This window comes from Coturnix japonica, chromosome 3 (genome assembly GCF_001577835.2).
Source record: "Coturnix japonica isolate 7356 chromosome 3, Coturnix japonica 2.1, whole genome shotgun sequence".
Classification (NCBI taxonomy): Eukaryota; Metazoa; Chordata; class Aves; order Galliformes; family Phasianidae; genus Coturnix; species Coturnix japonica.
In genome coordinates this window covers 28,350,451-28,376,933 of record NC_029518.1, presented here as the reverse complement: position 1 = coordinate 28,376,933, position 26,483 = coordinate 28,350,451, and the positions used below count along the sequence as shown (strand labels likewise).

The window sequence follows — 26,483 nt, the reverse complement described above, 5'->3', positions numbered from 1 at the left end:
ATTATCCAGCCCATCTGAGCGTGTCTCATAACTCCAGCTTCTAAGAACATCCTTTTTAAAATAGGGTAGTATTTTCTGTTTCTTGTTAAGGGGTTTTATAATTGCTTGTTATCTTCTAGTTACAGTGAAGAGGGAAAAAAAGGGGGGAAAAACTGCATTTCAGGAATCTGATTTGAAGTACTTTGTTACTGTTCATTCGAGGAAGGAGCTTGAGGAATGGGACTTGGAAATTTAGCCAAGGTGATCTGATGGCCAACCTGTCTGCACAGCATGGAATTACAAAGTTAATCATGCAGCTATTTTAGGACAGAGGCTTTTGTAAAAACTCACTAGGTAGATCAGTCTCTTTCTAAAAAAGACAAGAGAACCTAAAGTAGAATCCAATTAAATATAAATATATATAAAAATATATACATATAGACAAATACATAGATATATATATATATATATATATAAATCTATTTTCTTGCTACTAGTCTGAACTTTTGATGTTCTTGTACTAATTCATTTCAGGTTCTTGACTCAGGTTTTTCTGTAAAAGGAAATTCTATTCTTGATGCAGATATTTTGTATGAAAAGGAGGATAAAATACACAGTACTGATGTTGATCTATTAACTTGTTTTACCTTCACATTTTTGTAGAACATACAGACTTACTGGGTCCTTGTCCTGAAGATGAAGCGATCAGTCCTGGGGATGAGTGCATGGATGCAGTGCTAGATGAGTCACTTCTCGAAACATGTCCTATTCAGTCTCCACTGCAAGTTTTTGCAGGGATGGGTGGATTGGCCCTAATTGCGGAGAGACTCCCTATGCTTTATCCTGATGTAATTCAACAAGTGAGTGAAAAAATCAGTCTAGAAAAGCCTGCTAACAATTTTTTGTTCAAGAACAGTGTGCCCCAGTGGCGCAGTGGTTAAAGAAGCCGCCTTGCAACACTGGGGCCCGGAGTTTGAATCCCCCCTGTGGCGCAAGTGGTAGAAGTGCCGCTCTGCTACACAGAGGCTCGAATCCCGGGGGCTGGACTCGATGATCTCTAAGGTCCCTTCCAACCCACACGAAACTATGAAACTATGAAACAGTATTTTCCCCGTATTTCTGTATGGTTTGACTTGACATCTCAGCCAGGGGAGGAAATTACTTTAAAATACACAAGTGCACGACTCCACAGCAGTCCAGTCGTACGTGCTGTTTGATTGAGTAGCCGTGTTCTTGTAAAACCAAAGCAGGAATCCAGTGTTGCTCTTGCCTTACCTCTGTTAATTCCTTAGCTGTTTGAGAGGGTAAGGTAGCAAAGAACTGCTGTTGTGCTATTAAGCCATAACCACATATCATTTAATTCTTCTCAGTGATCATTTTTTGTGGTTAAGTGGAATGCGATCTTCAGTGTGGAACATATAATCTTATTTTAATATATTACAATTATAAATAACCTTATCTGAATGACTTTTATTATAATAGCATATGAATTTCACAGTGAACACATGATTTGTTTGTATATGTGAATATTTCTGAGTATGATAATTATGTGTAGAATTTCTGTGGATAGGCTTTTCAAAAACGTCAGCAGTTGCATTAGTATGGAATTACATCTTTGGCTGCTTTTCTTGGTACACAGGCCCTTATTATGAAAAAAATTAAAAGTAGCCCCAAAATTATTTGGTTGGTCGTGTTTCTTATCATTTTTTAACTGATAAGAAATAAGAAAGATTGTGAATATCTGTTCCCTGTGAAATAGAGTTGATCGTGACTGAAGGGTTCTGCTGAGTACCTTGACTGCAAAACTCTGGCAGTAGTGGGTAGCCTGTCTTGAGACCAGGGTGATTAGCGTGAGTCATTTGTAAATAGCAGTGCCATTCAAGAAGAACACATTCAGTACTGGCAGCATGATACATGAAAGAATAGTTTTTCTGAAGATGTTTTAGAGGGATCACACTGAGCCTGTAAGATATCTAAAAGTTAAGGAAATGTGTTTGATTAAGTGATTACTGTACTTAGAAATACTGTGAAATAGCATGCAGTCTGCACTGATCTGTGGAATTCTGCAATAGATAAAAGTCAACATATGGGCATAAGGAATTTGATCCCTTTTTTTTCCCTTCTTTGAAGTCTTCTGGAATCCTGGGAAGTTATTTTCTTGAAACATTTTTTTTCTAATTTGTGATACGTTCAAATTCAAATACAGAATAAGAGCTGTGTGATCTGTAAAAAAAACAAGTACAGTAATGCTAAATAGAAGAGTCATGATTGAGACTCTTGAGTTCTCTAGACTCTTTACTCTCTAATTTTACTTATATCTTGATTTAAATTACTGATACTGATATGTAGGTAGAGGACAGTAGTTAGGAATTCTCAGTGTAACGTTCTGCAAATGCTACATTTTAATGTTTACCTTGTTGTTGTATTAACATGTATATAGTTGGAGGCAATACAGCTGGTTATAGTTTTGACTTCTAATTAGGAATTTGCCATTTTAAACAAGTTCTGAAATGACTTTCTAGATTCATCTTCTCCAGTTTAGTTTTTCCAGTTAAGCCTATTTAGTTTTAAATAGGCTTAGATCAGTTGATTTAAATGTTATAAAAGGTTGAAGCTTCTGTGATGTTACATTTAAGAGAGACATGAATGTCTGTAGTGAGTTCATATGACCCTGTGTTTCTGCTAGTCCCCAGTCCATAAAGAGTAGTCTTTTAGATGTGAATTTCAAAGGTGCTTCATATTAAGGTTTCGTGTCCTTTAGATCCTGATTTGGCTCTATGGCTACCAACTCTTTTAATTCCTGTTCTTTTTGCTTAAGGTGAGCACTCCAGTTGTTACGTCAACCACACAGGAAAAGCAGAAGGACAGTGATCAGTTTGAATGGGTTACCATTGAACAATCAGGAGAACTGGTGTATGAAGCACCAGAAACAATAGCTGCAGAACCTCCACCGATCAAGTCTACAGTTCAGACTATGTCTCCCATCCCTGCTCATTCTTTGGCTGCCTTTGGTTTATTCCTTCGTCTCCCGGGCTATGCTGAGGTGCTGCTAAAAGAACGGAAACATGCTCAGTGTCTGTTGAGATTGGTGTTGGGAGTTACAGATGATGGTGAAGGAAGTATGTGCTGCAATTATTATGTTTTTTTGTAGACCATGGCCAGATCATTTTATTTTAATGTTATTTATACTGTAATACTTGTAGCAGTTAGAAATGGCTTGTGCGATTTGTAAAGAACTGTGTTGCTAGCTCCTGTCATAGTATCATCTCTAAGTATGAAATTCTTTCTGCTGAAGTTTTGTGACAACCATCAGTATTCATATGCTTACATCTAGATGCTAGAGTAATTGTAAAATAACTACTGATAGAAAATAGAAATGACATGGTCAAGATGCCACTGCACTTGGACAGATCTGTCTTGGGTAGTAGGATGTACTCAACTGATTGAGAAAATGCTTTGTATTCCTGCAGCCAAATGCAAAGTAGCATAGATAGAAGCATAGCTAAAGCAGATGTAAACTCTTGGAGACTTCATTAGAATAGGAGGTTGATTTAAGCATTATAGCAGTCAGCTAAGAAAGAACTCTATTGTAATAGTGCGAGTTCATAGGAATAGGGGGACTAATCTTAGATAAGTGAACAAATGAGCATACAAATTCTTTGTAATCAGTGTATTCTTTCCAACCTTTAATAATGCACATAGCTCGAGTATTATTTCTCAATGCTTTGCAAACAAAAGATACTATTGTACTTTCAGACTTCTTTCATTATGCCTTTGCAAAAAATGCTGTTTTTTCGTATGTTAACAAAATGCATTTAGTCTCTGTTCAGCAGTAAAAGTCTTGCTTACTGTCCTTTCTGCTTTATACTTTAATTCCTGTATATTTAGGCACAAAACAGTGATCAAGAATACGCTGTGTAACAAACTGTTATGCAGTTGACTGTCTGCTCACTCCAACCTAATTTAAATAGTAATTAGATAGAAGACTGTGTACACTCACTCTGATTTTTATTTTCTTGAGTTGATTTCAGTCCTTTGGTTTTGCAAACAATTATATACACATTTTGTATATAGAAGAGGCCAACACAAAATGTTTTTTGGTTGCTTTTCTTTCTTCTTGCGTGCTTCCACTATTGTTATTGGAATACAGCTCCAGAGCGCCATTTTCCTGATAGATGGGAGCTATCTTTCATTCTCAGCCTAAAATTACTCCTATACAGTTTTGTGCCCAATTATCATTGTACCTGCATTGTTCTTTGTGAATATCTTTTCTTTCTCATGCACTTCATGACTAGAATTATATTCCCTTTTACCCTATGGTTTTGCTGGACTAGATAGCCAAAAGGGTAAATTCAGCTCTTTATCAAATAGTTGTTCATAGTAGTTTACACCAGTTCTCTATATGAAGTATTAATGTTTTGCATTTCTTTTGTAAATACATCTTTTCATACACCTATAATCTTTCTCACAAAATATGGAGTTCTGCGCTTAAAAATCCATGGTTTATAGATTAAATATGGATTGATTTGTCTATGAAGGTAAATCCTGGGCACATGTTTAGATCTCTTTTTAATTTTATCTTTTTTCCTTTGTCATTTGGGTACGCCATATGGAAAAATATCAGGCTCTTTTATTCCCAGAGTTATATGATTTTATGTAGGATGATCCAAGTCAAATGATGTTTTGCATCCTAATTTTTCCTTTACAGAGTAGCAAGTAAACACAAACTGGTGTATGTGTGTGGATACAAATACATAGCCATATTTGTAATGTACTTCATTAATACTTCTGGATGATACAGCTGATAAACTCTTATGTCTGAGGGAGAAAAGAATATAAACATCCTTCAAATGAGAAGGAAACTTCTGATCAGAGTTGTCTATTTAGAGATATTTTCAGTTTTTGAATATCTCTATTTTACGTGTACACTGTAGACATAACATGAAATGCATCGTTAAACACACACATACACAAAAATTGAGACTGTTCCCAAATCTGTCTTGCATTTGTAGGTCATTCCATTATTTGTAATGTGGCTTTTAAAAGAAGGAATTTTTGCCCATAGTACATCAGGGTTAACATTTTTAGATAGATCTATACAATGATAGATCTATACAATATACAATGCAGGGCATGCAGCTCATGTGATTAAAATTATGCAAGTATTTCATCACTTATTTGACTGGAGTCGCATCACAACTTGGATTGTGTAGTGGTTTAATTGATAATTTAGTCATGAGTATAAAACAAAACCAACACATTGTGATAAATTACAGCTGCTTGTCAGCTGAGCTGCTGTTTGTTGACCATCTGTGTTCTTTAACTCATTCTACTTGTAAAGTTTAGAAAAAAAGAATTAGCCTGAACCAGCTTCATTCTCTTTTATTTAGAAATATAACCTGCAGTGTAGTTAAATACAAAGAGTACATGTTATTATTAAGGAATTAATTTGATATTATATACCTTACCACAGGTGAATGCTTAAGTCCTTGGTATATTTCTGTATTGTTGTGTTGTGTAAATCATTGCAAAGATTAACAGACAATATTGAACTACAGAAATAAAATGTGATTTTTATTTATTTATTTATTTATTTATTTGGGTCTAGGTCATATCTTACAGTCTCCTTCAGCAAATGTGCTTCCGACCCTGCCCTTCCACGTGTTGCGCACTTTGTTCAGCACTACGCCATTGACCACCGATGATGGAGTTCTGCTTAGGCGAATGGCACTGGAAATTGGTGCTATACATCTTATCCTTGCTTGTCTGTCTGCTCTAAGCCACCATGCACCAAGAGTTCCCAATGCAAGTCCCAGCCAGGCAGAGGTAAGTTTAGTAGCAGAATAATTGCTAAGTAGCAGCTTTTGCTATAAGAAAGAAAATAATCTCGCTACTTTCATTAAAATTTAATTTCTACACAGTTGGCATTTGGATTAAGAAAAATAATTAGAAAATACTTGATTAAGTAATTGCACTTGGTTGTTGCAAATAAACATAGTAATCATGAAATTTAACCAACAAAGATGGCTTATCGTGAAGCATTAAGGTGTAATCAGTTTCTTTCACAGGATCATTTTTTTCAGTGCATGAGAAGCATGATAATGGAAGGCTCTTCTTTCTTTCTTAATTATCATTAGAGAGCATGACCTCATTACCTTATTTAGCATTCATCATCTAAACTGTACTGACTGCAAATTATTTCCTCTTAAATGCTTATAAATGTAAATGAGTTGTGAAAATTAATGAATTACTGGAGAAGTCTTTTAAATCTCATTTTTCTATACTTGTCAGGATCCCAAGTAGATCTCCAAAATAAAACTTTTTCAGGATGCTTACTATGTTGGATTGCAGGATTTATATCAACTGAATTTCTTAGGTTTATGAGGTGCCATTTCTGCACAAGACTGCCTCAAAACATGTTTAAAATTAGTTATTGGTGTCCCCTCTCTTAGAATGTTGTGGCAGAGACTTGCATGGAAAAAGTTCTGGTGGCTAAATATGGCTGAACAACTGCTAAATATGGGGCTGCCCATAATTTAGCAGCTTTTGATACCGATGAGGGGGAGTTGAGCAAATAATAGAAAAAACTACAGAAGTATAATTCACTTTCTTGGCTGGTCAGTTTTGAAGGAGATCTGAGATATTCTGCATCTGATTGAATATCAGACTGATGACACGTTAATGCCGTAGCACTGTTGTACGTTTTGAGGGCAAGTGCAAACATCAATTCTTACCTCAGGTTGAGTTGTTCCATGACCTCTGAAACAGGTTTGGGTGCCATTTTGGCATGTTTATTCAAAAACAGCATGTACTTGAGCATCTTAACATTTCAGTTGTTTACTTCTGATGACATTCCTTTCCTCCATCCCTTCTTCTAATTCTACTTGAGTAGGAGATAAACAGTAATAATTTCAGAGATGTATTGTTTAGCATGATATTGATTAAAAAACATTGTAATATCTTTCATCATTTGAACAGTAACAGTATTTTAAACGAGAACAAAAATGAACATGTAGTGTTAGTTAAACCAAAGAATCACTTGCAGCAATTTAGTGCTGACCTGTACTGGAATTTTGTGGCAGGAGTATTCCTATTTACAGCTTTTGAATTCACCTGGGTCTTAATATCTTGATTAAATTGAGATTACATTTTTCTGCAGAATAAAGGCTTTTTAGATAATTGGTTGATAAGATAAAAAATACAAAATTATTATGACCTTTTTTTTCCTGTAACTTAGCCACAGGTGTCAAGTACACACAACAGTGCATCAACAGAAGAACAGCAGTTGTACTGGGCTAAGGGTACAGGCTTTGGAACAGGCTCCACAGCTTCAGGTTGGGACGTTGAGCAAGCTTTGACTAAGCAAAGACTAGAAGAAGAGCATGTGACCTGCCTTCTACAGGTGTGTAATGATGAAGTTTTGATTAATCACAAGTGATTAAAATATTAGGATTTAGGAAACAAAAACAGAATGTGTAATTGAGTCTGATATTACACTAATTGCGGTATATGGGGCAAAAAGAAAACCAAAACAGAACAGCTTTCAACTGTGTGTATGACTGTGAACATGAAAAGTTAAATATATTTTGAGTGAGGCTGTTTTCAAGCTTCACTAGGCATAAAAAGGACACAAAGAGGTAAGCTTAGGTGACAGTTCTGAATAGACTCTGAACCAAGATGTTTTCTAGTATATTTCCCCAGAGCTGTCATACTTCTCTGTGGCATTCAGTCAAAAGTGAAGACTGTCTATTAAGGAAAAAGGATAAGAACATAGACCTTCTTTATGCAAAAGTCATGTTTCTTATTTGCTTTTCACTGTTTTTTTCTCTGCTTTAAGAAAGTATCTGCAGTTGTTAGTAAGGTGTCCATGAATGTGTTTTATGCCAGCAAGACAAAATCTCACTCAGACATACTGATTATGACATCTTGATTATGTCTTAAATAGCAATATTAAATCTAACACTGAGCATTTAGATACCAATAATACCAATAGCTTTCAAATACCTTATAGTAAAGACAAGATAGTCCCATTCAGTTAGACCTTTTAAGTCCAATTGTGAAATGCAGCCAAGCTCTGTTATTTTAGAGCAGTGTAAAATGAGAAACATTCCAGCGATCAAGAATTTCATTCACACAACTGTCAACTCAAGTGTGTTAACTAACATTACAGCTGGGTGAGAGCTCAAACAAGGTCAATTTCTGAAAATGCCCATGCCCTCGCTGATGAAGATATCAATTTGATGTAATCAGTTATTTCTGTCACTGTAGATTATAAGGCACAAGTATCACATCCTCTTACAGAAGCAAAACAAATCTGAAACAATTCTACTAAGTGCAGAAGAGTTCAAAGCACCTGAATGACTCTTGGCGAGGCTTGCAGGCTGTATTCTGTGTTATGCCATGCAGAGGTTTAACTATAACTGTCAGAAGTCATGAGGAAGGGAGACATTTGCTTTGAGCAGTCAGCAATTGGAGGAAGAAGTAAAAAAACCCTTCAGCGTTTTGCTAAAGATGTCTGTCAGTTTTACGATCAGTTCTCCAGAATGATTGTTTAGGAAAATTCTGTTGTATGGAGTGCTGGTAAAGTAAGACACTGCAGCAAAATATAGTGGGTTGTGGGGTTAGAGCGAAGAAGGAGAATGAAGAAAAGTCTTCAGCATCCATTAAAGTCCTGTGAACTCAGAAAGGGCTGTAGCTGGCATGTCCCAGGGCAGCTTCCCACCTACTTCCCAACTACAGCATAGGAAGTTCCACACGAATGTGCGCAAGAACTTCTTTACAGTGAGGGTGACTGAGCACTGGAACAGGCTGCCCAGGGAGGTGGTGGAGTCTCCTTCTCTGGAGATATTCAAGACCCGCCTGGACGCCTTCCTGTGTGACGTGGTGTAGGGAGCCTGCTTTGGACTCGATGATCTCTGGAGGTTCCTTCCAACCCCTACAATTCTGTGATTCAGGATTACTGACATGCTCATTGCAAGTTATCTGCAACTGGAAGTTCCATCCAAAACGAAATTACAAATAGCTTTTAAAACATTTGCATTAAAAAATACATTTTTTTTTTAGGTATTGGCTGTTCTAAAGGGAATGGGATTGGCCAGCAGCACATCTCAGCGCTGTGCTTGCAATCTCCTGTTTTGAATAACTCCTGCAGTTTTATCAACACTTATGTTAGTTGATCTCTTGAAGTCATTCAGAATTTAAATATTTAATTCTATCATTTGCCAAAATTGTGATCAGAATCTAGGAAATGAATAAAGTTCCTTCTGAGGTGTCTTTGGGACTGCTGAAATAAACACAATTAATGAATTTTAAAAGTACCTTGTAAAGTATTATGGTGTATACCTTAAGGAGGAAAACCAAAGTTCTTTTGACTAAAATAAATCAGTTCTGGTTAAATACTTTTCTGCATTTCAGGTTCTTGCCAGTTACATAAATCCTGCAGGGAGTACATCGAATGGAGAGACCCAGACTAGCCATGAGAGTAGAGGACAGAACAGCAGCGCTTTGCCATCCGTTCTCCTGGAGCTACTCAGTCAGTCTTGCCTCATTCCAGCAATGTCATCATACCTCCGCAATGATTCAGGTAATGTGCCACTCTTTCTTCTAGATCCAAGGTACTTATGTCTGTCAAATAAGTATAATAAGAAAACAGTGCTGTATCTATCAACAACGGATTGTTCTGGAAAGTTTCAGTAAGTTTGCTGTTTTAGAACAGTACTAATGAATGTTTATTCACTTCAGCCTTAGAAAAGTAAATGACAGTGTTCACTGAAATACTCACTTGTTCTTGGTGCTTAAACTTCATTGGTTTAGAGTCTGTAAGTTTGAAATTCGATTCTATAACTGTTGAAATTGACATGAATGTCGTATTTGCATCTGAAAAATTCTTATTCTACTTATTATATAAAAGATCCGCGGACAGAGGTTACTTTATAGAAGACCAGGAATATTTCTGTGAAGGAAATGGTTAATTTTTTAAGAAAATAGAACAAGTATATGCCTGAAGTATGTGTATGTTGCAACCACTAAGTTCTAGAGCCATACTGGGTTTACCATGAGCAGAACTTTTACTCATGCATTTAGGAAATGCAGAAGTTAGCCTCCTAAGTAAGCTGCAATGGGGAACAATGAAGTCATCAGAGTTGTTCGGTTTCTTTTTTAAAGAAAAAGCAAATGAGTTGTATGGAGTTGTGATTATACTCAAAGACGTTTTGATGGTTTTCATTCAGTGTGTTAAACCTTGCTACAGAAGACACTTCTGTTATCCAAGAAGGTTTCAAGCGGTAAACTAAGCAAAATGCCTGTGTAGAAATAATGGTGAAGCCATCAGGTTGGGTTTGTGATCAGTGTTCGGTCTCACTAGATGACGGGTGTTAGTATAAAGTTATCAGTAGATGTGGATTTTTTCAGATAAATTTTACCCTTAAGCTTTGGAACATAGACTTTGCCTTAGGCTGGATTTTTGTTCAAGGTGCTTTGTAAAGGAAAGGTGGATTTAATCTGTAAATAGCAGAATATATTGTTCCAAATCTTAATGATTTGATTTGGGACCTGATTTTACCTCCCTTGTTGAAGTAACTGATAAATATGTTAACACATTACCGTAGTTTTTTGGATGCCAGTTGTGTTATGTAGTAATGTGAATTTCTTCAAACAGTGTTATAACTGATTGGTGAACTGCATGATATATTTTGTCTCCAGAGTTTAAAGAGAAATCATCTGTGTCTTAAGTGTCTGCAAAACTACCCAGAACTAAAACAAGAGCATGGCTCTTTTGTTCTGTGGTAACTAGGCATTACATAATCCCATATGATGGAGGAAAAGTAGTTCAACCAGTCTACTGGGGCCTTTCAATAAAAAACAAAAATACAGAGATGTCATTTGCCAGGCCATAGTTTGACACCTCTCTCAGTTTTGTAATGAATTTGTTGGTTCTGTTCTGCACGTATTACACTCAGGAAGATGAACTATGTAGCTTATATACCAGGCTCATTGCTGCAAATGAAAATCTAATGTAGAAGAATTTTTTAAAAGATGAAGTAAAACAATGAAGAAAAGTAATCTCTCTAACAGACATTTGTAAATTCTTCTGTTGCTGAGGTAGAAGGGAAAAGTCAATAAGAAACCTGGCAAAAATGCCCTTTTATCTAGAGGATGAAGCTGTTGATTCAGAGTTATAAATGATTCGCAGCTGTTGAAATTGCTTTTTGCTGTTTTCTATTGGAAAATGTATCTGTCTGTGTAAGTCACCTTTAACTGGGGAAGAACAGTCAGATACTGATAGAAGAGATGAGATATGTGGCTGGAAGAGAGGAGTTTAGACAAGTTTGACTTTCAGGGACGATTTGTTTTCCTGAAGTACAGAGAAAAGGAACAGCCTCAGTGGAAAATGTTAATTTTTGGTATCTTTCCCTTTGCTGGACTGCTGCTATCGTGATTGTCAGAGGATACTCAGATACTACAGGTCTGAATTAACAATTAGTTGTGCAGGAACAAAACAGATACTTCCTATATTTTCATAAATGCGTTTGTAGCTCTTAAAGAGACGGTTAAATATGCTAAAGCACAGCAAAACCTTTCTTTTCAGGGAGAAGCTGCTACCTACTCTTCTAATTCCAAATTCACAAAGACTATTATTTTCATGGGAATTTAGAACTCAATGATTTTGCTATGCTGAATGCATTCATCTGAGCAAGACAATCTTAAGTGTTTCCAGAATTTTATACCTAAAGCTGTAATTAACAGTGGTTTTATGTAAAAAGAAAAAAAGCTGTGCAGGTTCGTATCAGTCAAGCTTGTCTTTGGAAACATACTAGGATGCCACTATGAGAGGAAGATGTGTGAGTAGGCATGAATTCTGGGAAGAATGTCTCTGCATCATGAATATTTGAGTAGGATGCATTTATTTAAAAGGAGTCCCTGAAAACAGTTTGTCTGTGTGTTAGCCAGGCATATCTCCAGTGATGTAATTACTGTTTAGTGAAAAAGAAGACAATTCTCACATCAATGAATATGAGTTTCAGGTGGTGCTGGGGTTCTTGGTATCACCAGCAGAGTGTCAGGAGACACAACTGACGGCAGAGCCTGGCTGCTACAAAAGAGATGGAAGTCAAGATGCTTTGCAGCAGAGTTTTGATACAATGGTCATAAGATGGAAAAATTCCCTTAAGCAATGTATTTATGGTTGGTAACTTTGATGGCTTATTTTCTGTAATTGAACCTTGAAGACTAGTGCTGTGTAGTAGAACCAACTTGAGTCTTTCACATTAGATCTTCTAATTTTATTCCAAGGTTCTCTAGCTTAAATTCTTATCTGTACTCCAGTAGGGCTGAGTGCTTACCCAGTATAAGTAGGAAAGGAAGTGGTATTATTGGTGAAGCTCATGAGCACAGTCTTCCAGTTCACAAAGATGTGTATTTTCTGCTATCAAATGTACTTTCATGTAGAAGAAGCAACTAATTGTATTTCTCCTGTAACATGCTAGACTGAGAAATTAGAACGCTGCATTCAGAACGCTAATAGAGTGTTCCCAGGTTCTGGCACTCCATCAGTAACAAGATGTGCCGAGCAAAATGCTGCCAGAAAATAGCAAATTTCAGTATCTCTGTAACTTTCTCAAACCTGAATGGGTAATATTGGAACTAGTGAGTACTTTCAGCACGAGTAACCTTTATTCTCTTGCCAGATTATAGGTTTCACTGTAAATCATGGAAATAAGTGATCTTCACTTATTATTTCTGCCATATGTATAAAATTATGTGGTAAACATTTTCTATAAAGAAATACATGTGAGTGAAATGCTGGCTTTGCTGTGTCCCGCTGTTGCACAGTAGGCTGATGCCACCATGGTCAAACAAAATGAGTGGTGTATTGGTGTCGGTGAGAATTTTGTGTATTATTTACACATGTAGGTGCGGGTGTGCAACATCTTACAAATGGATGTTGTGTTGATGGATGTAGTTTAGTGGGAGCTATTGGTAATAGGTGAATGGTTGGACTGGATGATCTTTTCCAACCTTGGTGATTCTGTGTAAATTCTTGAACAGGCTCGGTACCAGAATATAAAATTTACCTTCGTTATACTTACCATTACCACTCAATTTCTCTGAAATATATGCAGACTGGATTGTTATCTAGATTGTTTAAGATTAAAGTAATATTAATCTGCAAAATAGAACTCACATGCTTTAAGATCCTCACCTTGAAGTAGATCTTAACAAACCAGACCGCTTCGTCACATTCTGCAGCTTCATCTGCTTCAGAGTGAGGTGACTGTAAAGCCCTTGACAACTTCAGGTTGACCACTTCTATTAATTTCCAGAATTGCTTTTTTTCATGTCAAGAAGGAAGGTTTATCTGACTATGAGGGACTTCTGCATGTTATACAAGAGATCTCAGCACAAGTCAAAAGGAATGATATCTGCTGTTTCTTGAATGTTTTTTCACATCTTTGTATCATAAGTTGTTATGGCATTACTATGACTTTTGTTATATTCCATTTTATAAACAAAAATAGATTTGTAGTACGCTGAGATTTTCCTACTACATTTATGTTTATTTCTAGAGAATACATGTTTACATTTGTAAAACCAAAACCATTCTTAACTTCTGTGCCATGGAACGTCTAACGTGTATTCATTACTGGGCACTTAAGTGTATTTTGTGCCAAAAGCTGCCATGGAAAACCTCTGACTTTCATACAGCATTTTTAATTTGAAAGCATATATATATATATATATATATATATTTAAACTACCTCAAATACATGAAAATTTTTCTCCTTAGCACAGTGTACCACAATGAAATTTGCTTCCAACAAGAAGTTCCCAACAAACACAACCATCAGGTACTAAGAGGAGTACATGGCTATCTTGGAGGTACAGATTTTGCTGATAAAATAAGTTATTTGATTGGGAGATGTAGGCTCATGAAAACTGATAAAAGCCAGCATTTAATAGGGAGAGAAGAAAGCTCCACAGTAGTAGGTAGGTGGTTCTTCCTTAAAAGTGTAGCTGTACTAGTTGGATGTGAAACTAATACCTCAGAAGTCCTGAGATGACTTAACCTTGTTTAAACCCAGGAGAGGTTTTTACCACCTGTTTCCTGGAAGACAAACTTCATGACAAGTAACAGAATTGTACCTGAATTCTTTGCTTGAATTCCCAGGTACACAGAAAGCAGATGGTGATATGATTTGTGCTGACATCTTCTTGCAGCTACTGCTTTGCATGCTTAACTCTTGGCTCTTTTAGTCGCCCTCCTTTCTTCAGTGGATGAACAATCCATGTTATGTGGTCAGCATAGATTGTGGTGTTAGATCCAGCTCAGTCTTCCTTGGATGTGACTACAGAGAACAAATGATGTATTTCTGTGGGAGGGCTTTACTCGAGGGATTGTATAGGCAGGATGTCCCACGTTGTAACAATCCAGTTTTTGCTTTTAATACATATTTTGATGTTTATCAAGTACTGGGGCATCCTGGATATGTGGATTCATTAGCAGTTGGATTCCTCCAGCCTGCTGCCAAATACCTCATTGTGAAATGTTTATATGCAGTACATGCTGTGGACAAATCTGCCTAAGGTGAACATACTGAGTTTGTTTTTCAGCCTCTTGATAGATCTTTGAGGCTTTATCTATTACAGTCGTTCTCTTCAGGCCTGCCTTCCTCATCTCAGAGCTGGAACTACATCAGCTTTTTGCTGAAGCATTTGTTTTCCATTGATCATACATCTCCTCTAGGCGCTCTGTGGTGTTGCTTTGCTGTTTTAAGAGCAGTCCATTTCTACTGAACTGAGACGGCTGAGTACTTCTGGAATCTTGTTTTCCCCTTTTGGGTCTCTGAAGTTGGTACATTGAGTTCCTTAAGATGTGTGCTAACAACTTTATTCATCCACTGCTGAAGGTACTACTGTAGTGTAAACACTGAATCGTCATGAAACTCTGCTTTTACATAGATATATAGTTTTACTATAAATAATAAGAGGTATTGCTGTTAAATTCCTTGGTAGTTTGAAATTCTTATGCACATATTTGATTAAAGGTGTAAACCCTGGATCAATTGGAACAGGGCTTGCTGAAGTAAAATTAGATCTAAGTCTGCATGAGCACAGAGGTGTAAATATTATCATTTAAGAGAGGATATCGGACTTCTTTTTTGGTACAAAATACAACTCGTGTGCCTAGGGCAGTTTTTGTGATAATATCGCCCAGTAACTTCTTTCAAAAAGTCAGTGCCTGTATAGTATGAAAAACCAGAAGTGCAATGGCAGTTTAGGTAGACAGTGTATAATTATCCAAACTAGTTTTCATTAATGTCAATGAACTCGTTCAGTGGTAAGGGAACAATGCTGGACCTCCTCCTTGGATGGTTCTAACTTTGGACGCACTCTTTACCTAACGTGCTGTTGAAGTGCTTACAAAGTGATAAGTGCGGTGTCACAGCCCAGTATTGGTGTACTGGGCAAGTCACAATTTGGAGAAGACAGTTATGCACTGAAATGACATGAAATGAAAGTGTTTATTGATTTCGCAGAATTGACAAGCTTAAAATAACTTCAGGATCAAAATAAACAGTAGTTTCTGTCTGAATTTTCCTTTCTGTTAGTTTCCATGTTCTTGTAACTTCTTATTTTAAGTCCCATCTCATATAACATTGTATTATGAGATTGATGTGATGATGCCCATGCGTATACGAATATAAATAGTACATTGAAAGAAAAAAAGAAAATACTGACTATATTATATAGTCCTAAGTGAAAAATGAATAAGCTTCATGATTTCTTTTCAATACAGCTGAGGCTCACAGAATGCTCTGGTGCTTCATAGCCTGAAAATTAGTATACAGTACCAGAGAATTGCTATAGAGTACAGATTAAGTTCTCTTGTCTGCATGCTTTCTTCCAGTGCAGCCTCACCTCTACTTATCACTTCTTCTAGATGAGCCAGTACTGACTCAGAGTAGCAAAATCAGAATATGCCATCTTCCACCTCTTCCTTCTGCAAATCACTGAGTTATGGTGTCGTTTCTGTAACTGGTTGAAATACCATTGCCAAATACTATTGCAGATCCCTGACCTTGTTTTATGTACATATTTGTTAAGAAATAACTTTTGAAGGCTCACTTGGTTAAGCAGTTAGGGGGTTCACTATGGTAATAAGCTCTTCTCTTAGATGAGGTTCTGTTTATTTGCTGTCATTTTATGGAAAGACTGCGTGTAGTTTTGCAGTGCTGATTTTCAGAAATGCAGCTGTCTTGTTCTTCATTTGCCACATGTAATGCTATGAATGGTAGTAAAATCAGCTCCCCGCCCCTTTGTTTATCTGGATGTGAATTTTCTCTATTATGTTTTTAATCCTGAACTGTCAATAGTAGCTTTTTCTTTTAGAAGAAATACGTGGATTATGTCCATGTATTAAAAAAAAAAAAAAAGCTTTGATAACCTCAGATTGTCTGCAGATTTGGATTAAATTCAAAAGCATACATAAAAATAAAATAAAATAAAATAAAATAAAATAAAATGCCATACATGAAGATAGTTTAATGGATTTCAGTAAACTAATGGTATGTTCCATGAAGTACTCATGGGAGTTGCGGCTCTGGGCCTAAGCCATTAACAGTTCAGACAGGGAACGACTTGGTCCAGAGAGAATATATTTTTCTGGGAAATATTAAAGGTATTTTCCATACAACACCACGAATCCTTTTTATTTTACCTGAAAATAAGCATGAGGTAAAACTATGAAGTTGTATTTTACTTGCATTAAAAACATTCTGAAAATGGTGATATGGAAAATGTCATTTATGGTATTTATTTTCTTTTCTTTGGAGAACATGTGTTAAAGTATTATAATTTTTAATATTTCTTACAAGAAGTACTAAAACTCTTACTTAATTTTTCACACCACTTAAAAGGAGTTTTAATTAGAAAAGCACATTGTCAGTATAGCATGATTTCAAATACAGATTCAGTAAAGGCAATAGAATCTAAGTTTTTTTTCAGCTTTCCACAAGACTAACAAAAAAGCTGCAGAATATAGTTGATAGTTAAAATTTTACTTATAATATTACAATTTTTGGTATAACATTGTTCCTCTTCCCACACTTATTGCACATCCGTTTAGATTTCAAGCCTAAATTATGGTGATCTAGAAATAAAACCCTTTTGTCTGTTTTCTGGTCTCAGCTATGAAGAGACAGACTGCACAAAACTACAGTAAGCATCATGGGACTTGCTTATATATATCTTCATGTATTTAATTTATCTCTTTCTGTGTTCTGGTTCTTTTCACTGTTTTTTTGCTTATATATATATATATTTTTTTGTGCCTTGCACGGTTGTTGTCAATGAAACAGTGCCATCTCAGCTTCCATTATTTGGGTTTCATCTCTTATCCATGAGAAACTGAATATTGTCTGTCTTGATTTACATAACGTAGCACCCTACCTGGGCTCACAGATGCATTTAGCAGTTGTTGCAGTGCCCTTAGCCAGACACTTTGCTCTGGAATGTTTCTGATAATCTTTTCAGACTGTGGGTTTTCTTGCTTTAGATTTAGAAATCATCCTTACCATCGCTGGTCTTTGCACCATGTGCTATGCAATTGATGTTCAAAAATGCCATCAAAGTGTAGTGTAGATGTACACAAAAACAATAACAAATAAATTGAGCACAGTTCCAATAATTCCAAGCAGTGCTAGAATAGATTCTTCTTTCTCCTCCTTCTCCTCTCTCCTTTTTACATCCTCCAGTGTTGTGATGGCAGAGGTCCCCATTTTTCCTGCAAATCTCTTCACCAGTATTCTGGCAGCTAGCTAGAGGAAAGAAAGCAAATGGTAAATCTGCTCTGACAAATGTGCAAGCTTTCATCTTTTTAAATGCTGCTCTGTGCTTTGCAATATTTTTTTCCCTCATTTCTACGTTTATTGAGTCGTATTCATCTTTTGTTTTCTTTTAGTATGAACACATAGATGGTAGAAATAGATGCAGATTGGATAGGAGTGAAAAATAGCTTGATGTCTCAAACTTAATTAATGTGCCTTATAATAAAAAAAATATAAAACATGTCTTTATCCAGCTGATTTGTTTCCTCGTGTATCATCAAATTGGTGAACGCAGGTATGGAAGCATCATCAAATGCTCTGAAATGCCCGGAGAGATTCTGTGAATTTTCAGCGGCTGTTAAATAATTTAACTGTCACAGTACAGGAACAGTTGCAAATGTTCATGTCTGCTGCTGCCCAACATGGATAATGTGCCTCCTTAACACAGTATCGCAGTCTCTTTTTCTTTAAACAGCGAGCCATAAGTAGGTGATTGCAGGTGAGATCTCATCCTTTTATTGGTTTAATACATCGGCTTTTGGACATCCGTGCAACAGTAAACATTGAACAGAAAATGTCTGTGTCTCAAAATATAAAGGTTATTACTATTCTGGATGCTTATTGCTGCAGTATGCCAAAGGACAGCAGTGCTTTCATAGCAACAAAATTCTGTGCAGTTTAAGGACTTGAGATAGAGATTTACAGACAAATTTATGATTTATTACCTATTTTTGTGGCAAAAGTGAGGCTGACAGCCTGCCTCTATCACTTAGCTGTTCTTGCACTCTTAATTTACAGTCTGATAGCTTCTGGAAACATATTCTCTGTAACATTATGTTCTTTGGTGGCTGGGATGCTGATACTGTGTGTCATCTGCTCTGCTGTTTTAGCCTTATCGATCAGAAATTTCAGATCTTAAACTGAGATTCGATTGGGTTTTTTACTAGTTCAGATAACCCACATTTATTGAGGATTTGCAGTCACGTTTTATAGGGCTACAACATTTTTCTCCCTTGGCAAACATCTTTAATCATTGATGACAAATGTATTTTGCTGAGTCTAATTAAAGCCACCAGCTCAGAACACATCTCCCAGAAAGGTAAAATAAGATGATGTTTCTTACCCTACATTGCATCAGGAATAAAATGTCATCAGACATGCTTCTTACTCGTCGATTCTGTGGCAAGCCGGGCTTTTATCTTCATGAAGGAGCTGCTCTCCTCTCTCAGACAGACCCAGCATGAGCACGGACTGTTCCTTGATGAAGAAGTTTAACAGTGAAGGGAATAACATCACAGAAGCTTCCCAGTGACTGGCCTTCTCCCTCGGTAATCCACCAGCACTGAGGGTAGTCGAAAAATCCTTCTGGTAATGATCCTTGCTGTTGACTAATTCTCATTAAAACGAAGATTTTTTTTTCCTTGGATGATGTAGAGCAACAGAACGCATGCCGTCTGGTTATGCCTTGGAAAAAAAAAAAAAATGAGCAGCTCCTGTTTTATTCCATTATTTTTAGTTATTTATTAAGATTTCCAAACCCCCCTCCGCCCCCCCCAGCCACCAGCCTGTGATTTACGCTCTGTGGCAGCCGCCTGAAGAGGCTTTCTCACGTTGACGTGCTGTAATTCCGAATGCAGCGAACTACATGCAGCCTCGCTCCGTAATTTTAGTCCAGACTGAGGAGGGATGCAGGGAAGTCTGTGCTGCTTGCGGCCGTGTCAGCGCTGCCACACACCTGCGCTCAGAGGCTCTGGAAATAATTCCAAGGTATTCGTCGGAGCACTGCAGGACTTAGGCAGACGGATCTGAGGAGAGGAATGACGGCGGCTCCAGTCGCACACTGTGGCGAGCTGTGACATTGATTAAACATGCACTTGGCACTTGCTGAATAAAGAAGGAGCTACGAGCCACCCTTGCAGACATCGAGTTGCATAACAATGTGCGATGGCTCCGCCGCTTCATTGTCAGGCCGGGCACATTTTCATCCTGCAACAGCAGAGAAAGTGTGCGGCATGGGGAGGAGTGCGGCTAACTGTACTTCAGGGGGTGCCATGGAGTGCTGCGTGACAAGGAGTGACATTAAGGCATTCGAGCTGAAACTGTGTTTTTGCCTTTTGTCTTTTGATGCTTTGTTTGACAGGCAATTGTTTCTATAGGAAATATTGATGCTCCTAATGCTTTCGCTTTTTGTATTCTCCACCCGAGGAATGCAGGTTAGGGTGTAATTAGTGAAAGCACAGACTTAGAGAAATATATTCCTGTTTCCTTTTCAGAGGAAGCAGTACCCCACATTCTTCCTTGGTGCATGACAGAGGTGTTTTCTGCCTGTGCCAGTGCAGGAGAGGGGGCAGCTCGCTTCTTCCCAGCCTCTTCAGGGGAAAACTGATGGTACCTGGAAACCTCCATCACTTTCCAGAACAGCGTAGTTCAGAAATCACAACGCATTGCTTGGAATTCATTTTTCAGTAATCTTTTGGTGAAGTGTTTAAAGAAAACAAGAGGGTAAAATCATCACTTTAAATGCTTCAAATTCAAATGTGTTTTATTTACACACTAAGTATTTTTTCTCATGTTCCTGAAGTGTTTAAGTACATGCTTTTTTTTTAACTTCATAGATGACTGGCAGCACTCAATATTTTCAGCGTGCATTATTTAATGGCAGCTGCCATGTTTGAAATACGCTGTGCTGTGTTTGGTGCTGGTACTTGATTTGTCCCTTGTGCTGAGATTCCTGTGCAGTTCAGTGCAGTTGTTTGGCTCTAGAAGAATGGCGTAAAGAATTAGTTTAAATCTGTCCAGCTTCCCTAAAATGTATTCTAGCGTGAACGTGCAGGCTTTCCCTTTAATCTCTTTCTGTGTTTTGAGCAGGCTGCTGCAACTTCACTCCTTGGAATTGTTTCCTCTCGATGCATCTCAAACAAAGTTCTGTTTGTTTAGAACCATTTGGGTACAAAGATGGGAAGAACATCACCCATGTATTCTGACCATTCCCACTTAACAGTAACCTAATATTCAAGCCATCGTACCGTATTGACCCTCACATATTAGAACCTCAACTCTTTGTGAAAGGAGAAAAATTGTGCAATGTGTGTCTTCTATTTAACGATAAGTGATGTACTCGGGGGGGTAAGAATCCATCACCTTGTCAATTTAATGCAACTTGATTTAAAGGATTCAAGGCCAGCAGAAGAATTTCTTGCAATGTTGTCAAGTATAAATGGTGACAATAAAGTAAATTTAGCAGCTGCACTACAAATGGACAGCTAATTAAGATGTATCCACAGAGAGCAGCAGAAGGACCTGCAAAGTATTTATTGGCCTGGTTATAGCCATGGTTGAGCTCTTGTATCAGCCTGCTGTCATGAACCATGTGATGCAGCTGATGCTGCGGGAGCTACATGAGCCCAGGGAGACAAATCTCTGGAGGCTCCCTCTGCACACAGTGGAGGGGAAGCAACAGCTCTTGCATGCCATGATTCAGATCCACCCTTTGCCTTGGTCTTGGTTTAATAACCCATCCTTCTCTGCGTTGGTATGTGTGTCTGGGCAGGCGTGCTGAGGTTTAGAGAACACACCCAGCGCAGCACAGTCAAAGGGATGGGGCAGCAGTGGTACAGAAGAGTTCCTGTCTGTAGGGGAGAAAAGAAAATTCTACAAATACCAAACTCCCTTATAACTACAATTCCATGTGAGATTTTTCACATTTATACATCTCAAGTGAGTAATATGGGGTCTGTTTGAAAAGACTTTGATTTGTGCATAATGATTTATTTTGTTTGAAAAACTTAGGAGATGTTTTATATTTTGCCTAAAATAGTCTTGGAGCTGGCACATCACAAGTCAGTAATAAAAGCACTTGTTTTGTTATGGATGTGAAGAGGTTATGTGCTGTTGGGTTTTGGTATGCAGAAGCGTACTAAATATAATTCTGTTTCTTCCATTTAGGCCAAGCTTTCAAGCACTTAGTAAGACTTTGGCAAGTCACTGGCAACTCATTTATGTAGCATCCCAAGAGCAGAGCCAGCGATTTCTGTTGATTAGAGGTCATTCTGTTCATTACTGCTGGTGTTTGAGCATTTGTATTGCATGGAAGTAGTCCTGAGGCAATAGGAATATATGTCATATTTTACAGATATTCATATTTCAAGAGAAAGTTGCCAAGTTGTCTTGTAAAGACTCAGTGGTATAAATACAATGATATACAGTTTCAGTCCTTTGATGATCATTATCCTGCTATATGCTACAGCTGTGAGTAATGTGTTATACCCACAACATCACACTTACAAAAGAGACAAGTGCTCTTAGCCAAGGTGTAAGTTTTGGTTTTTTCCTCGTGTGTTTTTAAGAATGTATATAATTTTGATTTTAATGTGATCTGACATTATTGTGTGTGTTTATCTTCGTTAAAAACTGCATATTTTGAATGAGGTATTAATGCCTTGTAGAGAATGAGTGCTCGGGAGAAGATGTCATGTTGAAGTAGAATGTAAGTAAAGATTTGAAGGGGAAAATGAGAAGAAAAGCATAAAAGGTTTGTATAGACTTAAAAATCTATTTAAGACACTAATGTAGTCCAGAGGATCAGTCAAACTTCACTTATCTATGAAGATGATTTCACCTTGTATTTGTTCCGTATTTTCCCTAAAACACAGGAGAATGCATCCTGTAGGTTATACATTCTAGTTTTCTCCTGTGACAACATCCACAAACATCTGTTTGAGGTCTGACACTGTTTCAGTTTGAATTGCAGTACAATAGAGAAACACTGTGTCTGCTGGGAGATGGGATAATAAAGATGAACCAGTTTGCTTAGTGTAACCAAGAAGCAGATGTCCATGCCCTTTCCTCCTCCTTGCTTAGGCTTTTGGTGTTTTATTCTCATGAGAGAATAAGAGAATAACACGGCTACTGTTTTTCGGTTGGTGGGTTGCGTGTGGCTGGGTGAGAGCTCCTTACTTATTCTTTGACATAGGTGATGTCTGTGATGACGTGTGATGCCTCTGAGTCCACACTGGTTAGTTTAAAACAGATTTCAAAGTCTTTATTTTCCTGTCTGTTGTGGGGAAAATAAGCTCAAGTTACTTTTAGATTTGTTATCATTCATAGCTCTTGATGTGTAACACCTCAGCCTTGTTCAGATGATGTTGACACTTCAGCTACGTATCTGTGTCTTGTAAGAATTTTCCTTCTGATTATGGAACTTCAGTCGTACAGAATTCTCTCAGAGCTAGAGGTTCTGGCTTTTACCATCTGTCAGTCTTCACTCACCAGAGATTTACTTGTTCCAGTCTCTCGCGCTCTATAGTAGTTCTATATTAAGAAAGCAGCTTAAGCTTTATCAGTGCCACCCGAAGTAGTTTGGCAGAAAGAGTAACATCCGTTCTTCTACCACACTCTTTTTGTTGCCAGGATCCATTAGCACCAGTCGGGATCAACCACTGCTTTTTTGTCTGTGTATATGGTTGGAATGCATACTGGTATTTTATCAAGAAAACTGGCAAGCTTGACAGCTGAGCTCAACATGACTTTGGAGGATGTTGAGTGATGTGTCCCATAGTGACTTGGAGGGAACTATTTTAATCTCTCTTGATGAATGGAAGTTACTCAGGAGCTGGTGACTGAATCTCGCTGACTCCAACTGTAGTCACTTACTGGATGTGGTGGAATGGAATGACGGAAAAAAGACTATTGTTTTAGTCTTCAGTCTCACGTAGGACGTCAGGCATCTTCATTTTTACTTTGCTGTGCTATCAAGGAGAATCTGTTGTGTGAGTGTTGTACCTCTGAAAAGTGATTGGTACTTTTTAAAATGCTTCAGCGATGATTCATTGCTATCCTTTACAGCTCAAGAGGTTTTCTTCCAAAGGTATCTGGGACTAATTCTTTCAAGTTGGTTTGAATGTAGGCTACACACTTCTGGAGGATGGAGGATTTCAAGTAATCAAATTTCTGAGCTATCATGTTCATAAGTTTTATCATGATAGAGTTATCTGTTAAGTGAATTTTGGATGCTTCTCCTGGGCAAGCCTGGAGAGGCAAAGTAGTGAGAACTGATCCTAGTCTGGGAAAGTGGCTCCCAGTGAACATCAGAACTGGAACAAATCCCTTTTACTTCAAAGACTTTAAAGCATCTTCCCTGGTGAGAAAGAACAAATCCTGTGCGTGTGAGTGAGTCCAGATGACTGCTTTTATTTAAATATATGGAAGGCACTGTCATCCTACTACCTTTTGCTATGACTTTCTTCTCATTTCTTATCTTTACTTTGAATTGGTTTTGGAGCAAGACCATGACATTCTCCTAGTAAAGTCTTTTATTTTCTATTGCAAAAAGAATATAATATTTCTAAAGCACTTAAGGCATTGAATTATTTCCTAGTGATGTTTTTGTAGTATAACAACTTAACAGATTTTTTAAAAAATATATTAAAACTGATTATCCACATGTGTGGTTAATAGTAATGAAGATTTATGAAAGAGCTAATTGTAAACTTGTACATCTAACTTGACTCTGTTACAGAATGTTATTTTAATTTACAGGGAGTTGTTATGAATTACACATTGAAACATTACCCTACTGAGGTATTTAAGAATTAAAGACGAGGCAACCTGCCTTTCTTTTGTAACTAGATACTGGATTACCTGTTGGATAAGACGTTTCAGCCTTTGAAGACTATAGCTTTCTATCTCCAAAATGCTAATGGATTGTTTTTCTCCAACAAATTATTATTTTGTAAAAATCATTGAGAGATTTTAACTTCTCCTTCAGTCTTTATCTGTTTCTGTACTCTGCGTTGTTTTAGATTGCTTTTGAGCATCAGACCATTAACTAGAGAGCTCTTCACTAATTTACACAGTTGGTGATGACTGTTGCAGTTGCATATACAGAGCATGCTTTAACTTGCAGTCTCCAGATCCACTGACTTGATTGCAGTAAATTGAAGCACATGTTAGATTTTCTATAAGGAAGAGAATTTTTTTAGGCAAAGTACCTGAAAAAGCATCAGGTGAGAGATAGAAGGGTTAGGGCTGGATTTAAGTGAGGCTTCTTACATCATACTTCGTTCTTCTTTAAGCCTTATGCTCACCTGTGTGATGCTAAATTTCTGTGGAGTACTTTTCAGAAAGGCAGATTTCTGGAATAAAGAGTGGAATTTTTCTGTCTATTTGTTTTTATGAGATTTAAGTTACAGATATTTTTCCAAAATTATGACTGTGCCGCCCACAAATGTTCTTTACAGGGCAGTCTTGAAAGCATAAGGAAACTGGGTTGTTTTCTTATCTGGAGACCGATATGAAGTTCTGGACCTGTGTGGTTATGGGATAGTCTGATTGTTTTGAAGCAGGAGCAATAGGCTGCTTTTCTATCTGTATCAGTCTGCCAAGAACCTGTAGTTTTGTGGTACACCTTTGGATCTACTTGAACATCAGTTTTGCAGTACTGACATGAAATGTGTTTTTCTGGCAGACTTTGATGCCTTGCTCTGTGCTGTGCAGTATGTTTTATGTAAAAGGAAACTAAACTGCAGAGTTTGCCTTTTGCCTTCCAAAGATGAGATATCTTTTTTAATAAGCTTCCATGATATACAAGGATTTCTAGAAGCTAACATCATATATGAGATGCAGCTGGTATTCATTCTGTTACTGAAGTTAGTTTCTGTGGTTTTGATTCTAATTGTTTACTTCAGAAGAAAAGGTAGGAAGGGCGGTTGTCTTCAGTATGATTTGGTTTTGGCCATAAGTGTTCAAGGGGTATGGCGGAAAAGCTTCTGCCTTGTTTAATGAAAAGGGAGCCAAACCATAAGCTTTCCTGGTCAGTGTTGCATCACTGCTAAGATCCAGGAGTATTTCATCCAGGAGTTTGTTTCTTTGTTTGTTTGTTTTTCCCTTTTCATTAATAGGAAACCAAAATTGGTACGTACTTCTCTGTGAACAGGATCAAACTGGGAGCCTCTAACTACTAAGTTAGCTTTCCCTCGCAGTGTAATTGGTAAAGACACTGGACGGGCCCTTTAAAATTTGAGGTACTACATTGCATCTTTGAAAATTTCCATGGTAAATATTATAAGAACTCCCATTTTCTCTTATTTTCCTCTAGTCAGATTGTACATCTCAAATGGTTTCATGTGGATTTAATAAATGTAGTTGGATAGTTGGTGGGTATCTCAAATAGATTCCTCTGCGATCTACCGCATGCTCCAAACGCGTTCACAGATTAATCACCAACAGCATCAGTGCTTTTTGAAAAGAGAATATGATACTGTAGGATAATAGGACATTGCACTGCACGTCCTGTACTTCTCTGTTACACTGTAGATAAGTTGATTCCCTCCAGTTTTGTTCTTATTCCATTCTGCTCCTTATTGCCAGTGATACTGTAACTGCAAAGCATGAGCATTTTATTGATACACAAAAGAGACTCCTAAAAATTTAGAACAGTAAATATTGCATTTTAAATGTGTTTCTTTTTTCTTTTTCCTCTGTTAGTGACGTAGGCATGTAGCATAATTGAATAAGGTGCTAAGAGTTTCTCATGCAAAGAAGAAACACATACAGAGCGGATTACTACGGTCAGTTTTAGATAATTTCCTTAAGCTTTCCTTAGGAGGAGCTCACTGTGCTTCTGGGGCAGACTTTATAACAGTTAGGAGTCGTGAAGCGCAGAATGAATTTGAAGAGAGG

The 26,483-nt window shown here is 37.4% G+C and overlaps 1 protein-coding gene and 1 long non-coding RNA gene across 11 annotated transcripts in view; one reads left to right on the top strand and one right to left on the bottom strand.

The window, feature by feature from the left end:
- The window catches only part of BIRC6 (baculoviral IAP repeat containing 6), a 151,134-nt gene that overhangs the window by 92,805 nt on the left and 31,846 nt on the right, over nucleotides 1–26,483 (top strand). For all 8 annotated transcript variants that reach the window (XM_015857677.2, XM_015857679.2, XM_015857673.2 and 5 more), the window contains 5 exons: nucleotides 643–839; nucleotides 2,798–3,098; nucleotides 5,588–5,805; nucleotides 7,217–7,381; nucleotides 9,394–9,562. In XM_015857677.2, coding sequence (XP_015713163.1) covers nucleotides 643–839; nucleotides 2,798–3,098; nucleotides 5,588–5,805; nucleotides 7,217–7,381; nucleotides 9,394–9,562 — 1,050 coding nt within the window. The remainder of the gene's footprint in view (nucleotides 1–642; nucleotides 840–2,797; nucleotides 3,099–5,587; nucleotides 5,806–7,216; nucleotides 7,382–9,393; nucleotides 9,563–26,483) is intronic.
- LOC107311279 lies at nucleotides 15,482–20,300 on the bottom strand. 3 transcript variants are annotated; one of them, XR_001553975.2, is made up of 3 exons: nucleotides 19,415–20,300; nucleotides 18,928–19,268; nucleotides 15,482–17,795 (listed from the first exon to the last, which is right to left on the bottom strand). It is a non-coding gene; the product is annotated as an uncharacterized LOC107311279 (long non-coding RNA). The 3 variants fall into 3 exon arrangements; XR_001553973.2 differs by having other exon boundaries at nucleotides 19,381–20,298; XR_001553974.2 differs by having other exon boundaries at nucleotides 19,540–20,297.